General features: G+C 39.0%; 1 protein-coding gene across 1 annotated transcript in view; it reads left to right on the top strand.

Annotated features, from left to right (window-relative positions):
- The window catches only part of LOC132827655 (forkhead box protein K2-like), a 128,940-nt gene extending 125,106 nt beyond the window's left edge, over positions 1-3,834 (top strand). Inside the window, exon 9 of the mRNA XM_060844255.1 lies at positions 2,512-3,834. Coding sequence (XP_060700238.1) covers positions 2,512-2,708 — 197 coding nt within the window. The 3' untranslated portion in view covers positions 2,709-3,834. The remainder of the gene's footprint in view (positions 1-2,511) is intronic.
- Positions 3,835-19,390: the final 15,556 nt, after the last annotated feature.

The raw sequence follows: 19,390 nt of genomic DNA, 5'->3' as shown, positions 1-19,390 counted from the left end.
TTGTTTCGCAACTCCAAGGCACAAGTGTGATAGGTCAGGTATGATAGAACACATTCCTCACTTGCCTGGAAAGTTACAGCACCCAAAAATACTAAACCTTATCACCAGTGATAAAGTGGGCTGCTAATTTTTTTTAAAACTCATTTGTGACGTGTGAGTGTTGCTGGCTGGCCAGAATCTATTGCCTATCTCTAAATACCCTTGAGAAGGTGGTGGTGGTGGCACCCCTTTCACCATATTCAACATTTATTCCTTTCACCACCAACACACCATGACAGCAGGGTATACCTATGTAAGGGGCACTGCACTAGTGTTCACACTTGCCAACCTCTACCATCTCAAAGGATGTACGTAACAGATACATAGGAATACCACTGCCTGCATGTTCTCCTCCAGAGCACATTTTGCCTCCATTATCTGTTATTTAATTCTCAAATTATGCAACAGATATGAATTAATTGTCTTCAGTTAACATTTAAGTCTTAATTTCTTTAGGAAGAAATTTTTTTGATTATGATAAAATTATACAGCATCTACAAAGCTATATGTTTCAGTATAGTACATTAATGTAATCTGGTGAAAAGATTTGCTGGGTAACAATAGTTTCTATATCAAACTGAGGAGGTTTAAGCACTTCTTAAAAAGATATATATTTCCAGGCAATGGACATGCTGGCTAGGCCAGACTTATTGTCCATTCCTAACTACCCTTGAGTAGGTGGTAGTGGGCTGCAGCCTTGAATAGAACATGTGATGTAGGTATACCCACCCATACATTAAGAAGGGAATTCCAGCATTTTGTCCTGCTACAGTAAAGATATAGCAACGTAGTCCCAAAGCAGAATGCTGTATGGCTTGCAGAGGAAATTGTAGGTCGTGGTGTTCTCCTCTATCTGCTGTCTTTGTTCTTGTTGGTAGTAGAGGTTACATGTTTAGACGGTGTCTTCATTGGAACCTTGATGATTGGCTGCAATGCAATCTAGTGTGGATGTAAATTTGCACGCTGAGCTGGAAGGTTAATTTCCAGGCGTTCCATCACCCAACTAGGTGACATCTTCAGTGGGCCTCCGGCCAAAGCACTGCTGATGATTCCTGCTTTCTATTTATATGTTTGGGTCTCTTTGGGTTGGTGATGTCATTTCCAGTTCTTTACTTGGAGGGGGGGGGGCGATGGTGGTGGTAGATGAGGTCTAACTTGATGTGTTTGTTGATAGAGTTCTGGTTGGAATGCCATGCTTCTAGGAATTCTCGTGCGAGTCTCTGTTTGGCTTGTCCTAGAATGGATATGTTGTCCCAGTCGAGATGGTGTCTGTCCTTATCTGTATGTAAGAATACTAGTGAGAGAGGGTCATCTTGTTTTGTACAAAACGAGAATTTACATGCACGAGAATTGCTAGAAGCATGGCATTCCAACCGGAACGCTTACCAACAAACTCAAGTTAGTCCCCATCTCCCACTCCCTGTGAAAAAGAACAGGATATGACATCACCAACCCAAAGAAACCCAAACATACAAATAGAAAGCAGGAATCATCAGCAGTGCTTCGCCCGGAGACTCACTGGAGATGTTACCTAGTATGGTGACAAAAGGTCTGGAAATTAACCTTCCAGCTCAGCATGCAAACCTACATCCAGAACCTCAACCTGAGCTATAAATCTTCTCAAAACTCTCAATCTAGTAAATGGGATACACTACCCTTGGACACTAACAACTGCAGCAAATGCTACTTCACTGAAGCTATCAGTTAATATCTTCTACCTTTACGATTGAGGGAAGGCCAGTAATAGAGTGGTGCATGAAGAGACAAACCATCAGCACTCAAGACACTTCAAGCATTTACTTTGACGATTTCCTGTTGCTTCTGGCTAGAAGACTCACTACATAGATGATGTACTCTCAATCCGTGTCCATCATAAAATACCTGTCATCAGCCTGAGATAACAAGTTATGTTCTCATTACAGTGAATATGTTCATGCATAGTTACCAAAATACTGTTATACCTTTTTGATAGTTAGGTTTTTTTGATCTTCAATGTTAGGTATTGGTGACAACAGCATTCTGTTTGTGACCTGATGTTGTAAATGAAGTGCACATGTCCCAGCCCTGAAATCTGGGTAATCAATTGTAGTTCTCTCACCTCCTAATAGAAACGGAGTGGCACTATAAAAACACTTTTTGAAGTTAAAGCCAAAATACTGAATCTACAAATGAGGTTAGCATCTGAAAAAATTGCAATTAATCAGTAATTCCAGTGTAAGTAACCTTTCATTAGAATCTGATGTTAAAATAATGTTATCTTTTTAATTTATGGTTGAATTTCACTTTCCTGATATCTCACTAAACATAATCTCACAAATTTATTTAATTGAATACGGACATCAGGTTAGTATGCAACCTTTCAATAAAAATATTAAAATGCACCCTTTTAAAGTTTGTTGGACACTGTTTGCAAACTTTGTAGGAACTAACTCTGTAAATAGTCCTCTAAATATTCTGTTCTGTTTCCTGCAGCTGCTGCAAGTCCATTACATATGTTGGCAACCCATGCCTCTGCATCGGCATCCCTTCCCACAAAACGCCAAAATGGAGACCAAGGAGAGCAGCCGGAGATAAAGCGTATCAAAACAGAAGATGGAGAGAGCATACTTGTAGCTGTCAAAGTGGAAGCCCCAGCCATGGCTGCAAGTGTGCACAACAGCCAAAACTAAAGACTGAGAAATGGGAGGCGATGCTTAATTTTTATCAAATGCAAGGTGCCAAATGGACAAGTCTAACTTAACATCTAGAACTTCAGAATGTGTTGACTCTGTATGGGCTTAGGGGACCTGTATGAGTGACTGTAAACTGTAGCACTGAGAAACAGGAAGCCTTAAAACACAGGAATAAGTTAAAGAAACTGAACAAATTTAAAAATGTGACTCCCCCTCATAAGAGGCTGTTCCTCCTGCTCAACTACCTCAGTGCTCACTGGGAAAGGGAGAGACAGGAAGAGCCACAGCTAGCCACGCACATCTGATGTTCTCCACAAATACTTACAGACCAGTGTGACGGCAGCATGGCAAGTGCTTACTGTACACCTGTTACAAAAGATTGTATATTGCATAAAGGGAACAAAGGTGTGGACCCATTTCCTACATCTGGCAGCTAGCCTTTAATGACCTACCTAATGCAGTTGTTAGTAAATATGCAGTATTTTGTTCATATGTGGATTTAGGATATTTTTGAGTGTATTTCATTTCTGTAGATGAAAATGGAGTTACTATCATTTCAGATCACTCCATTTTATATTTCAGAAGCTTTGGAATCACAACTGTTTTCGTACGTAAATTTAATTTTATGTTCAGTGAAAATGAATGTAGTTATGTTTTTTTAAATAACCAATGGAGTGGTTAAGTTTACTTCAGTCTGTTTAAATCCAGATAAATCTACTTTACACCTGCAGATTTTCATATTTTAACGGATTACTGATGAATTTAATCAATTTTTATTAATGTGTAGTGATCAAATGCTTCGGGTTTGCATGTTTCGGGCAAGAAGCCAATGTAACTGAGCCGTTATCTGACCTAAATGAACAGCTATTAATTTGACCGGCGCTGCACTTAACTACTGCTTATTTGCTTTCTTTGCTTATTTGTTACTTTGTGTTGACGTTGGCTATTCCTGGCTTGGTTTTGCAGGCTATATTTCAAATGAAAAGAAGAAAAACACATTGCTGCAAATTGTTTATTTAAGAGGCGGAGAGAAAAAGAGTGCATATCTGTTCTGGGCTATTGGGACCTAGTAATACTGTTGCAACAAATCAAACTGCAGAATAAAAACATTGTTTAATTATGATGTCAATGTAATCAGGGTTACAAGTTTTCAAAATGTGAAAGGGTGTAAAATATGGCATGTACACCTTCTACAAAATCCATTTTCTTCCATATCCAACAGCTCAGCGTGTTTTGTTTGCAGTGTAATGAGCTATATAGATCAGTGAGACCTTCTGTTCAGTTCAGGTCTGCTGAATTAGATGATCACAGTTGGGCACGCTAGTGGATTTCACCAGCCAATTTCTCCACTCACTTGCTGTCCAGTAGACCCATGAACAGGATGAAGTTCATCTGAGTTGTTGTAGATTAAAGGCTCACTTAGATAACCAAAAAAAATACTGTTTTCCTCTGGCATCAATAAAGTAGCATAATAATTTTCTCTTACACTCTTCCTCAGCGATTTTTCCACAGCAGCTTATATTTGTATACTGCCTTTAGCACAAAAACAAACTAAGGTGCTTCACAGCAGTACTGTAAAAGCATGTTTAATTGGAAGCACACTAGCTTTCATCAGGTGATAGTGATGAAGGAGCGTCGCTCCGAAAGCTAGTGTGCTTCCAATTAAACCTGTTGGACCATAACCTGGTGTTGTGTGATTTTTAACTTTGTACACGCAGTCCAACACTGGCATCTCCAAATCATGTAAAAGCATAGTGAGCTGCTTAAGGTGATATTAGCTTTTAGCCATCTACCCTGATTCAAAGAGGTGTATTTTAAGGAGGGCCTTAAAGCAGGAAAATGATACCCAAGAGTTCGGAGAAGGAAATCTGATCTAAGTGCCTAGGCCACTGAAGCTGTAATGGGTGGACTAATGTAAAATTGGATGCTCAAGAGGCCTGAAATAGAGGAACATAGATATCTCCAGGTTGTGAAGCTGGGGCAGATCACCGAGAACGAGGTACAGTCTGAGAGCAATTTGACACAAGAACCAATGCAGATGGGTGGAGTTGGACTTAGCGAAAGTCAGATACTTTGGATAACTGTGTGTGGCATGTAAAATGTGGGTGTTAACTAGCATTGTGATGGAATAATCGAATCCAGAGTTAAATAAAAAGTGTGAGTAAGGGTGACTGGAGCCAGGACAAATGATGAATAGCAATAGAAATAAACAGACTTGGTGCCGGCATGTAAGTTGGGATCAAAAATGACACATGAAATATAACATGTTTGTGAACATTTTGGTTAATCTTTGTACGATTGCTAGGGATAGGGGTGGAGTTTATAGCTGGGGGACAAAGTTTGTAGCTGGCACCAAAGATAATGGTGTCACCTTCTCAATATTTAACTGGAGGAAGTCTCTGCTCACTGTAGTATTGGATGTCAGACAAACAGTCATCTAATTTAGCAGGAGAGGAGATAGAGCTGAGTGTCATCAATATAAAAGCGTGGACAGCATGCAGTTGAAAAACAGAAAGGGACTAAGATGATGGAGACCAACAGATATAATAGTGTGGGAGCAGAAAGCTATGTCAGTGCTAGTGATACTCCAGCTATAAGTTAATGGGTATGAATGAAATATGAATTACTCAGGTGGATAATAGTGGAAAAGTATTGGACCATGATGTTCTAGTTTTTGTCGGGTAGTAGTATTAAATAAGCAGGCATCAATCCAGATGGAAACATACCCAAAGTTAGAATGGAAAATCTGATGCTGACAGCAATTCAAGTGATTGAGAATTCAGGCAAGAGCTGAAGAGAAAAATCAGCCAATTAAGGCACCACTGTTCACTGTAACACCAGGTACAAGATTAAGAACAGTACACCTAACTATTGCAGAGTTCAAGATTTGCTGAATGGAGAGAGAAACTAAACATAAAAGATGGGTTGATTGTATATAAAGTAAAATTATTAAGAGGCAATAAGATTTAACTCTAATGTATTTATGGGTTTAATAACTCATTCATATTTAAGCTACATATGAAATTGTACAGTCTTATTAGATTCAAGCTGGTTGTATCCAAATGAAAATGCTTTAGCTTTTGTGTTGAAATTTACTGACCCCAAAGGCCATACATGAGCTTTATTGGTCATCCCACAGACACACTATATTAAATATGCTAAATTAATTAAACTAAAAATGCTGGTACAACTGTACAGCAACCATTACATTATCCAATTTTACCTTGTACAAGTCACTGCACTATTAACAAATTCTTTGTACATGAGCACTTTTGTGATATTTGGGAGAGATGTGGAAGATTGCTATAGAAATGTATAAACATAAATGTTTCTTTTATCTGCAGAAATACATTTGTTTCTGCCTTCTACGGTTCGAAGCACTTGGATTTTGAGGGTTAGCTCTATGTGACTATGAATAGAACAACCACAGGGGGGTGACTATTGAAAACCTGCAGTAAATAGCAGTAGATAAGATGGCAAATATTCACATCTTGCATAGTTCCAATTTCTTTGCTAATATGTTAATTCCCCAGGAGAGGATTGGAGCTGACAGAATTCAGACAGTCCAAAATAATATAAGGGTAGAAAAAATCTTGGGAGTTAGGCCAAATGTATTTTCATCCCTTCGTTTAAATTTGAGATACAATTGGAATAAGTTTTTTTTTTGTCTTAACACAAACAGCAATGGTTGTGTTGCATATGACCTCACCACATTTGTTTTTAAACCTTTTTTCAACAAAATAAAAATGTTTCCGTCTTTCCATCGCAACTTTAAAAACTCAGTTGTACGGCATCAAGAAGCAAAGTAACTGCACCATATTGAAATGATTAGTGTTTCACATTGTTTTGACGAAATTGGCAATTAATTTCATGTTTTTTGTGCAGGCAAGCTGCTTTGCAGATGTACTTTGGTAAGTAAGGGTTATAAAGCTGTTTCTAATACATTGTGGATGCTACAGAGCATGTCAGTTTTTGATTTGTTCATGGGATATGGGTGTCACTTGCTCGACCAACATTTATTGATCCTAATTACCCAGTAGAGGGCAGTTGAGACAATTGCATTGCTGTGAGTCTGGAATCATAAGTGGTCCTGACCAGACTGGGTAAGAATGGCAGATTTCATCCCTAAAGGACAGGATAAAGGACATTTGTGAACCAGATCAGTTTTTATGAAATTAACTTACAGATTTTTATTTAATTAAAATTTCACCATCTCCGTTGTAGGATTTGAATCCATACCAATAGCCTGGGGTTCTAGATTACTATTCCATTGAGATTGCCACGATACCACCATCTTCCCTGCTTTAGAATTTAAGTTTTATTACTAATAAGAATAACTGTTTGGAAACAAAATCTTAGTTGAAACTAACAGAACTTAAAATGTTAACACTGTATATGGGAAAGGGGGAAATCATATGTATTAGCAAGTAGTTTTAAAAGCATGTTCTGTTGCAATCACACCTTTCCACTATAGTGTGCAGATTTTTAAAAATGTACAGCTACATTAACCATATTTATAAAATTATTAGAAGTTTATTAATTATATATTCAGATGGCTACAGTGTGGCCAATGGTGCATAGAAGTAGAATATCCTGGTTAGTATCTTGTAAATCTCCAAAGTAGAGTTTATTTTCTTTCTAGGGCTTATAATATTGACCTCTGAACTTTGCCAAACAAAATAATAACCTATTATTATTTCTCAAGTTATACATTTGCTAATACAAAACAAAAAAGGGGAAGAGGGAAATTCTGCAAGCTTTTTTCAGATTTCCCCAATTCTGTACTTCAGCTAGTCAATAAATGAAAAGGGGTAATCTAGCATTCTGCTCAGCGTGACCCCAACACCACATACTCATGGTGTAACAGACTGTACCACTAATGGCTCTTGGAGGTTATGGCGATCATTTTTATAGGAAACTGTAGGGTGCGGGTGGTGGAATATTTATGTAGCAATGGTAAATGCTGTTTTTGAAGTTGTGAAAAACATGCATCACTAGGCCTGAATAAGGTGTAGCCCGTTGTTAAATCTGCTGTGCTAGTTGCTGATACAAGCTCTTGTCTTTCCAAGTCAGAAGAATAATTTTGCAGCCTTCAAACTGCCAACCTGAATATGGATTCACAAAATGTACTTGTCGGAATAGGGAAAGAGCTCATAGTCCTATCTCTGCATTTTGTTGGTTATAAGTATACATTGTGTATTTCATGTGGTCAGTCTTTATTCCATCTGGCAGAATTTTAACTAGTATTTCCACAATTAAAACATTTTAATGAGTGTCTTGAGTGTTTTCACACATCTGTTTGGCTCACACCAAAAGTGCTTTGTCAAAAAAAGATTACGGTATCTGGAACCCAGGCAGGAAGAACGCTCTGGTGTGTCTCAATACGTTTAAACAACTGCTGAGCAAGATCATTGACAGTCACGATTTCTGTGCATGTTCAATCTATTTTTCTGGTTAATTAAAGTGTATGAGTGTGAGAATACAGTGAGAGGAGAGGTGCAGCCAGGTATACTGTTGTTAAAAATCTTGTCTTAATAATGAATCTAAATTTGAAGAATTAATACTCATTAACTAGATATTTGACACAGGACATTAATTCAATAGGAAAAGTCAGTCCAATATTTTAGTTTGTGTTGTCACTTGATTGAGAATGACTTTTTCTGAACAATGGAATAAATCACCAATGCAAATGAGCAAATACGAACAGCTTTTTAAACCTTAGGATTGTGATAATTCAATGGAATACACTTAGTGTTTCAACTCAACAAGCCTCTAACATTGATGGATTCCCTCCAAACAGAAGTGGATTGGGGAGAGGCAGCACTGACCCACTCCCCTCCTCTTCCAAAGGAGAGGAGTTTCTCTTGAATAACTGTTCTTGTCAATTTTGGCAAACTATAGTTTCATTTCAACATTCATTTAGGGGAAAAATATTTTTCCATGGTGTAAGTTGATTTCCCTGCCAAATTTGTGTTGTTTCCTGCTGTATAACAGTAGGACTAAGCAGGCATTTAAGCCACAGCAGAATGTATTTTATTTATTTTAGAGGGAGACGTATGCAATGTGCGCTTAGAATAATACAGTTAGACTCGATGTGTTTTTCAATGCACAGTAACTGATGTATTCACTTTTAAAATAATATTATTGGAATCTTACAAGAGATTGTGGATACATAATTGTCGATGATTAAATATATGTTGGATACTTGGTCTTTAATTTTTTCCAGCATTCAACTTCTTAGCATTTATTCCCAGACTAATTAGAAAACTTGTAGATAGTTATATCCAACGAAGCAGCATACAGATTACCAAGAAAAAGACACATCTGAAGATTGGGAGCAGTTTAGATTTCAGCAAAGGAGGACAAAGGGTTTGAATAAGAAGGGGAAATTCGAGTATAAGGTAAGCTTGCAGGAACACAAAAATTGTTTGTAAAAGCTTCTTTAGGGATGTGAAACAAATGTAGGTCCCTTTAAAATCATAATTTCCCAAAAATGCTGAGGAACGCAGGGTCTAGTGAGGAGGAGGAACCAAAGTAAATGGCATTGGGGAAGTTGGGATTAAAGGCCAATTAATCACCAGGCACAATAAATCTAGATTCCAGAGAATGTAAAGAAGCAGCTGTAGGAATAGTGGATGGATTACTTAGTCATCTTCCTCTGTAGATTTCAGAACAGTTCCTCTGGATTGGAGGCCCATTGTTTTTTAAAAGAAAGAGGTAGAAAGCAGGCCATGATACAATGGTTAGTCTACCTTTTGGTAGTGGGAAAAATGCTAGACTCCATTTATAAAAGATTTAATAGTACAACATTTGGGAAGCCATAATAGGATCGGAGTTGGTATGAATTTATAAAGAGGAAACAAAACTTAACAAATCTACTGAAATTTTTCAGAGATGTAACTAATAGAGTTGATAAAGGGAGGAGTAGATAGTGTTTACTATCAGAATGTGTTTGTTTACATCCTATGTGTAAGGGATTGGCAAGTAAGGAGGAACCTCGATCGTCCAGCAAAATTGCAAGCTCCCAATGCTCAGCTAAACTTATCTGGAATTCGATTTACCAAACTGAATACTCCCTACCTGTGTTCTTCAGATAATTGAGATTCCTGTGTAAAGTGAAAGTGAGAGATTGGGTTAGTGTACTGACATTGGTAAAGAACTGGTTGGCAGACAGAAAACAAAGAGCAGAAATAAATTGAGTCATTTTCAGATTGCCACTCAGTGGCAATGTGATTTGGACAGGTTGAGTGAGTGAATAAATGTGAGTGAATAAATGCATGGCAGCTGAATATAATGTCAATAAACATGAGGTTATCTACTTTGGTAACAAAACAGGAATACGTTATTATCTGAATAGTAATAAATTGGGAAAAGGGGAGGTACTGTGGAAAGGGGTGTAATTGTCTCCTGGAATACTGTACTCAGGTAACTTTTTTTTCCCCCCCATCTCGCTAACATTGTGTGGTGTCCACAGCTCAGACTCCAGCTCATCAACTCTTGACCTAAAGTCGCTTAAGTAGCTGTAGATGTCACTCAGGATTGCAATGGCATCTCTTAGTTCTCACATACGCCACTTGCAACGTAGAAATATTTAACATCCAAATTAATTAATTAAAGTTGAATTTTTAAACTATGATTCAGTGTAATAATTTAAACCACTTAGCCAATCAAAAAATACTGAAGAAATACTCAATCACTGACTGTTTTCCTATGTCACACTTCAGATCTGATTGGTTGAAGAGATTCTCTGCATCTGGTTCCTATTTCCTGAAGCTGATGCCCCTTTTCACATACGCTCACCCTTACAAAGGTACTATTCCTGATGACCTATGCTTGCGGCACAGTATGACATCTTCTATGTCACTGTTTGCAAGTATCAGGGTCCTCTCTCTCGTACGCTCATAACTATGATAGAAGAATTAGTTCACATCCAAGCCACACATCCTCCTGCCTTGGAATTATATTGCTGTGTTGAAATCCTAGATCTCTGTCTATAACTTAAAAAGGGTTCAAGAAGATGACTCACCTACTCTAGAGCAACTAGCGATGGACAATAACACCCAGCCTAGTCAAACGCTCAGCCTGTGAATTTTTTTAAAATTACTCCAGTTAGGTTTGTGAAAGTGGTCAATAGAATATTACAGCACAGAGGGCCAAAGGGCCCATACTATGTTGCTTCGCCCTGTGAAGCCAATCCGAATCCCAGGTAACCTACACTATTCCATTCTGTGGCCGCACCGGAGTTTTGTACAGCTGCAGCATGACCTCACAGTTCTGAAACTCAACCCTTCTACCAATGAAAGCTAACGTACCGTATGCTGCCCTAACAACCTGGTGGCAACTTTGAAGGATCTGTGTACGTAGGCATTCAGATCCCTCTCCGCTTATGTACACTACCAAGAATCTCAACTATTTGCCCAGCACTCTGCATTCCTGTTACTCCTTCCAAAGTGAATCACTTCACACCTTTTTGCATTAAACTCCATTTGTCACCTCTCAGCCCAGCTCTGCAGATAACCTGCAACATCTTTGGCACTATCTGCAATTGGACTGACATTTGTGTCATCTGCAAATTTACTAACCCATCCTTCTGTGTCATTTCTCTAAACAACCTGGATGTGGGCATACAGCAGTGGACCCAAAACAGATCCTTGCAGTACACCACTAGTAACTGAACTCCAGGATGAATTTTTCTCGTCAACCACCACCCTCTGTCTTTAAGCTAGCCAATTTCTGATCCAAACCGCTAAATTGCCCTCAATCCCATGCCTGCATATTTTGTGCAGTAGCCTACCATGTGGAATTTTATCAAATACCTTACTGAAATCCATATACACCACATCAACAGCTTTACCCTGATTCACCTGTTTGGTCACCTTCTCAAAGAACACAACAAGGTTTGTGAGGCCATAACACATAAGAATGGAAGTAAGGCCATTCAGCCCAGTGAGTCCACTCTGCCATTCAACCATGGCTGACAAGCCTTTCAACACCACTTACCTGCACTTTCCCCGTATCACTTAATCCCTTGTGGGATTAAGAATTTATCGATCTCTGCCTTGAAGACATTTAACATCCCAACCTCCAATGCGCTTCGTGGCAATTAATTCCACAGGCCCATCACTCTGGCTGAAGAAATGTCTCCTCATTTCTGTTTTAAATTGACCCCCTCTAATTCTAAATCTGTGCCCGCATGTAGTATTCGCGCCTGACGGAAACAAATTTCCAGCATCCACCTTTTCTTCACCATGCATTATCTGCTAAGTTTCTATTAGATCTCCCCTCAACCTTTTAAACTCTAATGAATACAATCCTAGGATCTTCAGACGTTCATCATATGGACCTACCATTCCAGGGATCAGCAGTGTGAATCTCCACTGGACACACTCCAGTGGCAGTATATCCTTCCTGAGGTGTGGGGCAACACACTGGACATGGTATTCTAAATGGGGCCTAATCAGAGATTTAAAGTCTCAGAAGCACAATTATTGCTTTTACATTCCAAACCTCTTGAGATATATGACATTACATTTGCTTTCTTAACTGCAAGTCAACCTTTAGAGAATCCTGGACTAGCACTCCCAGATCCATTTGTACTTTGGCTTTATGAATTTTCTCACAGTTTACAAAATAGTCCATGCCTGTACTCTTTTCTTTTTTCCCCAAATTGCAAGTGAAAGACCTTGCATTTGTGAGGCATGACCAACCCTTCACAAATCCATGTTGAATATCCCTAATCAACTTATTCCTATCGAAATGATAATAAATCCCATCTCTTATAACCTTTTCCAACACTTTACCAACAACCAAAGTAAGGCTCACAGGTCTATAATTACCAGGGTTGTCTCTACTCCCCTTGTTGAACAAGGGAACATCTACCATCCTCCAAGTCTTCTGGCACTATTCCTGTAGAAAATAATGACATTAAGATCAAAGCCAAAGGCTTATCCATCTCCTCCCTGGCTTCCCAGAGAATCCTAAGATAAATCCCATCCGGCCCAAGAAATTTATCTATTTTCACACTTTCCACAATTTCTAACACCACCACCTTGTGAACCTCAATTCCCATCTAGTCTCGTAGCCTGTTTCTCAGTATTCTTCTCGACAAGTGTCTTTTTCCAGTATGAATACTGACAAAAAAAATTCATTTAGTGTTTCCTTTATCTCCTCTGACAAACGGCACAATTTCTCACTACGGTCCGTGATCGGCCCTAATATTATCCTAGTCATTCTTTTATCCCTTATATACCTATAGAAAGCTTTAGGGTTTTCCGTGATCCTATCTGCCAACAATTTCTCATGTCCCCTTCTCACTCATCTTGGCTCTCTCTTTAGATCTTTCCTGGATACCTTCTAACTCTCAATTGCCCTAACTGAGCCTTCACATCTTATTCTAACATAAGCAGCCTTCTTCCTCTTGACAAGAGATTCAACTTCCTTAGTAAACCACGGCTCCTGCACTGACAACTTCCTCCCTATTTGACAGGTACATACTTACCAAAGACACACAGTAGCTGTTCCTTGAATAAGGTCCACATTTCTATTGTGCCCATCTCCTGCAGTTCCCTTCCCCATCCTATGCATCCTAAATCTTGTCTAATCTTACCATAATTGCCTTGCCCCCAGCTGTAGTTCTTGCTCTCCAGTGTATGCCTATCCCTTTCCATCGCTAAAGTAAACAAGGAATGGACATAATCGTTAAAAAAGACATGGAGCTTGAGGTTAAAAGTGATGTTTGAATCTTTTTCAGTGTATGAAGGAGAAATGATAAGAGTGGATATTGAACGATCAATGCAATGGAGGGATTGAGAGAGGTACAGAATTGCAGAACTGTGCCTTGTTAATGTACATGTGAGAATTGTTTCTGGTGGTTGGAGGATGTTAACGAGCAGAACGTGAGAAAAAGGAAAAGGAAAGGAGCCAAGGATAGAGATTTGGTAACACTATGAAGTCAGGAAGATAAGCCATGAAGTGAAATGCTGTAACTATGGTTGAATTACTAAGTGCAATTGAGTGAAATCAGTTTCTATGATATAATAGAAGCATTGGAGAAGGAATGTGTGGTCAACTTTGTGAAAGACCTCAGAGGGGTTTGGGGAGCTATGATGTGTAGGAGTGCTGTTTATCAAATATCTCAAGATGACTGTGTAAAGATCATTTTGACTCTGGGAAAGGTGGAGGCTTTGTTACAGTTTTTCAAAAAGGAAGTTGTGACAAAGTTGGGAGTTGATATGGAAGACAACATTGCATTCAAGAACTCAAAGAAAGGAAAGAGGATAGAAATGAGGAAGTAGTTTGCATTGCTGAAGTAAGCTGGTGGTGACAGCTGCTTTGAAATGGCAGGGGAAGCAGCACAAGATGTGATAAAACAATATCAGTCAGCAAATGTGTTCGGAAGGGAAGTTGGAGAATCACAAGTAGAGTTGAGTCAGTCTCATGAACTAGGTGAGCTTAACAAGTTACAAGAGGTGAAGTAAGATGATTATAAAGACTGTGGTTGGTTTGAACTCTTGGAACCTTAAGATAGATTTAAGGAGAAGAGCGCCAAATGTGACAAAATGTGGCAAATGTTGTGTTAGATCAAGAAAGTAGTGAATGTAACTCCTTTACTTAAAAAGGGGGAGGGGAAACAGAAAGTAGGAAATTGCAGACCATTTAGCGTTAAATCTGGCATAGGCAAGATGTTACAATCTGATACCAAAGACACTATAGCAAGGCACTTTGACTCTGCCTGATCTCCTAGAAAAATTCAAGATGGTTTTATGGAAGTCATAAAAGATGGCGGTCATCTTTTATCAATTCATTTAATAACATGCTGTAGATAATTGGTTTTCAAGAGGTATCTATTGGTTCCTAAGTGTAGTGTATTTAATAAGGTGGCATATTAACAGTTCTTGAGGAATATGAAAGCTCATGGTGTAAAGGTATTCTATTAAATTACAGGAGATCAGACACAAATAGGGAAAGAATGTTCCTATTGGTGAAAGGAGCAAATACCAAACGGTACAAATTTAAGGTCACTGGTGAACGAAGCAATGACAATATAGGAAAATCCTTTTTACAGCAAATGTTGAAGATCTGGAATGTAGTGCGTGAGTGTGGGGAGGAGGCAGATTAAGTCAATGTATTCAAAAGGTGTTTAATCATTACCTAATAAAGGAGAAGTGTGTGTGTGTGTGTGGGGGGGGGGTGGAGTGGATGGATGGATGGATGGATGGATGGATGGATGGATGGATGGATGGATGGATGGATGGATGCAGAAGTGGTGGAGAGCCACTAGGTGGATTCCTTCTGCAGAGAGATGACAGGCTGAAATGTATCTGTCTCTGGTTACAGCACAGTTGTAGCCACTGATGATTTTTTCTTTAAATTCCTTCATGGGTTGCGTGCACATCATTAGCTGGGTAGAATTTAATGCTCACCTCCGATTTGCCTGGAGAAAGTGGTAGTAAACTGTGTTTATGACACACTTTACCTGTACTTGCTGAGTGCGTTCCTAGTTCCTCCTTTTTATTATTAGAGAACAATGAAAGAACACATTTCCTCCTGATGTATTAATATTCTTACCTTTCTTCTTCAGTCTCCCTGGCCTCTAACATTTTTTGGAGTGCGGTGTAAGTTTTCAAGCTATCAAAGTGCAGAGATTCTGAAGATTGATATTACATTGGATAAGTCCAATCATTGGCATGGAAATCCTGCAAAGACCAGAAGATCCATAGATCACCTATATCTGCATAAATACTACCATCTAGTATTCCTTCACCCATTGGCTTCTTTGGTTTAAACTTTTCTTCAATAGCTGGTCGCACAGAAACTAGGAGAAGATCTAGGCTGTTCAGCTATGTGAGCTTGCTCGGTCTTTCAATATGATCGTGGCTGATCCTCTATCTTAACATCACATTCCTGCCTTTTCTCCATATAATACCTACCATGCCATGTTAAAGTTATATTGAAAAAAAGTCAGCAAATTCTCTCCACCATTTCTAAATAAGAGGGATCCCAGTTACTGGTTGCTGTTTCACTGAAAGTTTAATCAATTCCTCTTCCTTCCCTCATGAAAGGAGGTTTTGGATATATGTTTGCTCGCTGAGCTGAAAGGTTCATTTTCAGACGTTTTGTCATCATACTAGGTAACATCTTCACTGCTGGTGTTTCCTGCTTTCTATGTTTGGGGTTCCTTGGGTTGGTGATGTCCTTTCCGGTGGTAACGTTATTTTCTACAGTAATGTAATTTCCTGTTCTTTTTCTCAGGGAGTGGTAAATGGGATCCAAGGTAACGTGTTTATTGATAGAGTTCCGGTTGGAATGCCATGCTTCTAAGAATTCTCATTGACCTAGGATGCAAGTGTTGTCCCAGTTGAAGTGGTGTCCTTCCTTATCTATATGTAAGGATACTAGTGAGAGAAGGTCATGGCGCTTCATGGCTAGTCAATGTTAATATCCTGGTGGCTAGTTTTCTGCCCATTTGTCCAATGTAGTGTTTGTTACAGTTCTTGCATGGTATTTTGTAAATGACATTAGTTTTGCTTGTTGTCTGTATTAGGGTCTTTCAAATTCATTAGCTGCTGTTTTAGTGTGTTGGTGGGTTTGTGGGTGTATACAGTGTATTCAAAAAGAATAGGTACCCAATGAACACAGTCTGCCAATTTCTCAGCAACAAACCCAAACAAGCAGACAAAACGTGTCCAAAAACCTTAGCCACTCTCCCTTTACATCAAAGGCATCTCTGAAATGATTGCCAAACTACTCAGACCCCTTGGCATCAAAGGTAGCCCACAAACCCACCAATACACTATAACAGCAGCTAATGAACTTGAAAGACACTATACAGACAACAAGCAAAACTGATATCATTTACAAAATACCATGCAAGAATTATAACAAACACTACATTGGACAAACAGGCAGAAAACTAGCCAGAAGAATACAAGAACATTAACTAGCCACAAAGCAAAATGACCCTCTCTCACTAGTATCCATACATACAGATAAGGACGGACACCACTTTGACTGGGACAACACATCATCCTAGGACAAGCCAAACAGACATGCACGAGAATTCCAAGAAGCATGGCATTCCAAGTGGAACTCTATCACTAAGCACATTAGCTTGGATCCCATTTACCACTCCCTGAGAAGAACAGGAAATGATGTCACCACAGGAAGTGACATCACATATTCAAGGCAATCCAAGCTGATAAATACAAAGTAAGAAACACCAGCAGTGCTTCCTCTGGAAACTCACTGAAGATGTTATCTAGTATGGTGACAAAACATCTGAAAGTGAACCTTCCAGCTCATAGAGAAAACCTACATCCAGAACCTCAACTTGGGCTACAAACCTTCTCAAAACTCGCTAGTGGGAAGATGGTTTACAAAACGGAAGATTGATCTGGGGGCTAAAAACCAATCAGCTTTAACTTTTAAAAATACTTACTTGTCTTCTGGAAATAGAAGAAAATTCCAAATTTTGAAAACAAAGACATCCTATATGACAGCAATAATTAAAATCCAAAATGAATTACAGAATCTTTATGGTACAAAAGGAGGCTGTTCAATCCATTGTCCTACTACCTAGTGCCAATTTCCTGCCTACTCCACATACCCTTGCACTCTTTCTATCCAACTAATCATCTAATGCCTTTTTAAATGGTTCAATTGAACTTACCTCTCCCACATTTTCAGGCTGTGTATGCCAGGCCCCTACGATTCATGATCGATGTTCTTTCACACATCACCCTTGCTTCATTTGCACTTCATTTAAAATCCATTCCTTCTCTTTTATTTCTTAATTTAACAAATGGAAATAACTTCATCCTATCGATACTGTCCAGCCCACTCAATTTTGAGGACCACTATCAAATCTCTCTGCGGAGAATGTTCACAACTTATTCAATCTATCCTCATACCTGAAGTTTCCCATTCCTAGAATCATTCTTGTAAATTACGTTGGACAAAGTCCAGAGGCAATCAAATTTCCTATAATGTGCTGACAACTGTATACAATAGAAAAGCAAGAACTCCATTACAAGTGAAACATATTCTGACTTCCTGACAGTGACATGGTAGCTCAGTGGTCAGCATTGCTGCCTCAGTTTCACGGACATAGGTTCACTTCCACCCTGGTGTGGAATCTACACATTCTTACTGTGTCTGCAGGAGTTTCCTCAGTCCAAAGATGTGCAGGTTATGTGGATTGACTATGCTAAATTGCCCATAGTGTCTAGGGATGTGCAGGCTCGGTGCATTAACTATGGGAAATGCAGCGTCTTGAGTTGGATGCTCGGAGGGTCAGTGATGATTCAATGGGCTTCACCACACTGGAGAGATTTTGATTTTTCAGCCAATTTTATATCCATATTGCTACTATCCCTTTTATGCTATGACCTATGATGCTTCTCACAAATCTGTCAAATCTATCAACACATTCTGGAAATCCATGTATATCACATGACTAGCATTACTCTTCCCAAACCTTTCTATTGCCTTGTCAGAAAAACTCCAAGTTAGTTAAACACAATTCCCCCTTTAAGAGGAGTCAGCATGGATTTTTTTTTTTAAATCAACCCACCTTTTCCAATAGGACTACAAGTTCTATTCTATCGTTTCTAAGTTTCTCCGCCACCAAAGTTAAACTCTGCTCTGTAATTCCTGTGATTACATTTTGCATATATTGCCATATTGTTCACAATCCTCCAGTTTTCTGCCATCGTCACCCCTCTCTCCCCAAGTTCAGAGAACACGGAAATATCATGGCTGTGAGTCCTGCAATTTCTAGTCTTCCCCACCCCCTTCAAAAGCCTTCAGTGCATTGCATTCAGTCCTAGTGCCTTACTATAATCTACTCAAGACTTTTTCCAACTTTGAATCTTTCTACTGCCAGAGTTGCCTCTTCTGTCAGCATGGTCTGAGCAGAATCCTCCCCTTTTACAAAAGGCAGATTGTATTCATTTAACACCTCAGGTAAGCCCCTTGCAATTCATTTTTAATCTCTCTCAGCCCCACTCCTGTTTTCACCACTCACTCTCTGTTCATATTCTGAAAGAACACAATGGGGTTTCCTTTGATGGTAGTTGTTTTTCCTCATCGTACTACTTTGCTTCTTCACCACCTTCTGAACCTTTAAGAACCAAATTGGATTTTCTACTAGATGCCTGGCCGTAAGCATGTTTGTGCATTCTAATGTTAATTCCTCATTCCATTGTCATCCAGGGAACTTTGATTTGTCTTTTTCAGGAGAAGGAACACACCTCAACCATAGCTGAGACACCTGCTCTTTAAAAGATGAATTATTGTTCAATTATTGTTTTATTCCACTCAAATCAATCCTTCTCCATTCTGTTCCTGCTGTATTAAAGTCACCTCTAACAAGACATTAACTTTCCACTCTACCCTGAAAAAGAAACATAACTTGAACATACCATCTAATAAACCCAATTAGGAATTGCCTTTTTTCCCCTTCTCCTTCCGCTTTGCCTTTACAAAAGTAACTCTCTCTCTTCCCACCCCCCCCCCCCAAATATCAGATGCCTTGTCTTCATTACACCTTATAAATATTTACATTACAGAACCTTAAGGCTGTTTCCACTCACTGCCAGACCCTATGAGCCTCCTCTGTTTCATGAGCCTCCTCTGTATTATCCACCAGACTATGTTAGCAGTTTTTCTAGGACTATAGA

Source organism: Hemiscyllium ocellatum, chromosome 25, assembly GCF_020745735.1.
Source record: "Hemiscyllium ocellatum isolate sHemOce1 chromosome 25, sHemOce1.pat.X.cur, whole genome shotgun sequence".
Taxonomy (NCBI): Eukaryota; Metazoa; Chordata; class Chondrichthyes; order Orectolobiformes; family Hemiscylliidae; genus Hemiscyllium; species Hemiscyllium ocellatum.
This window is presented reverse-complemented; position numbering and strand designations above follow the sequence as displayed.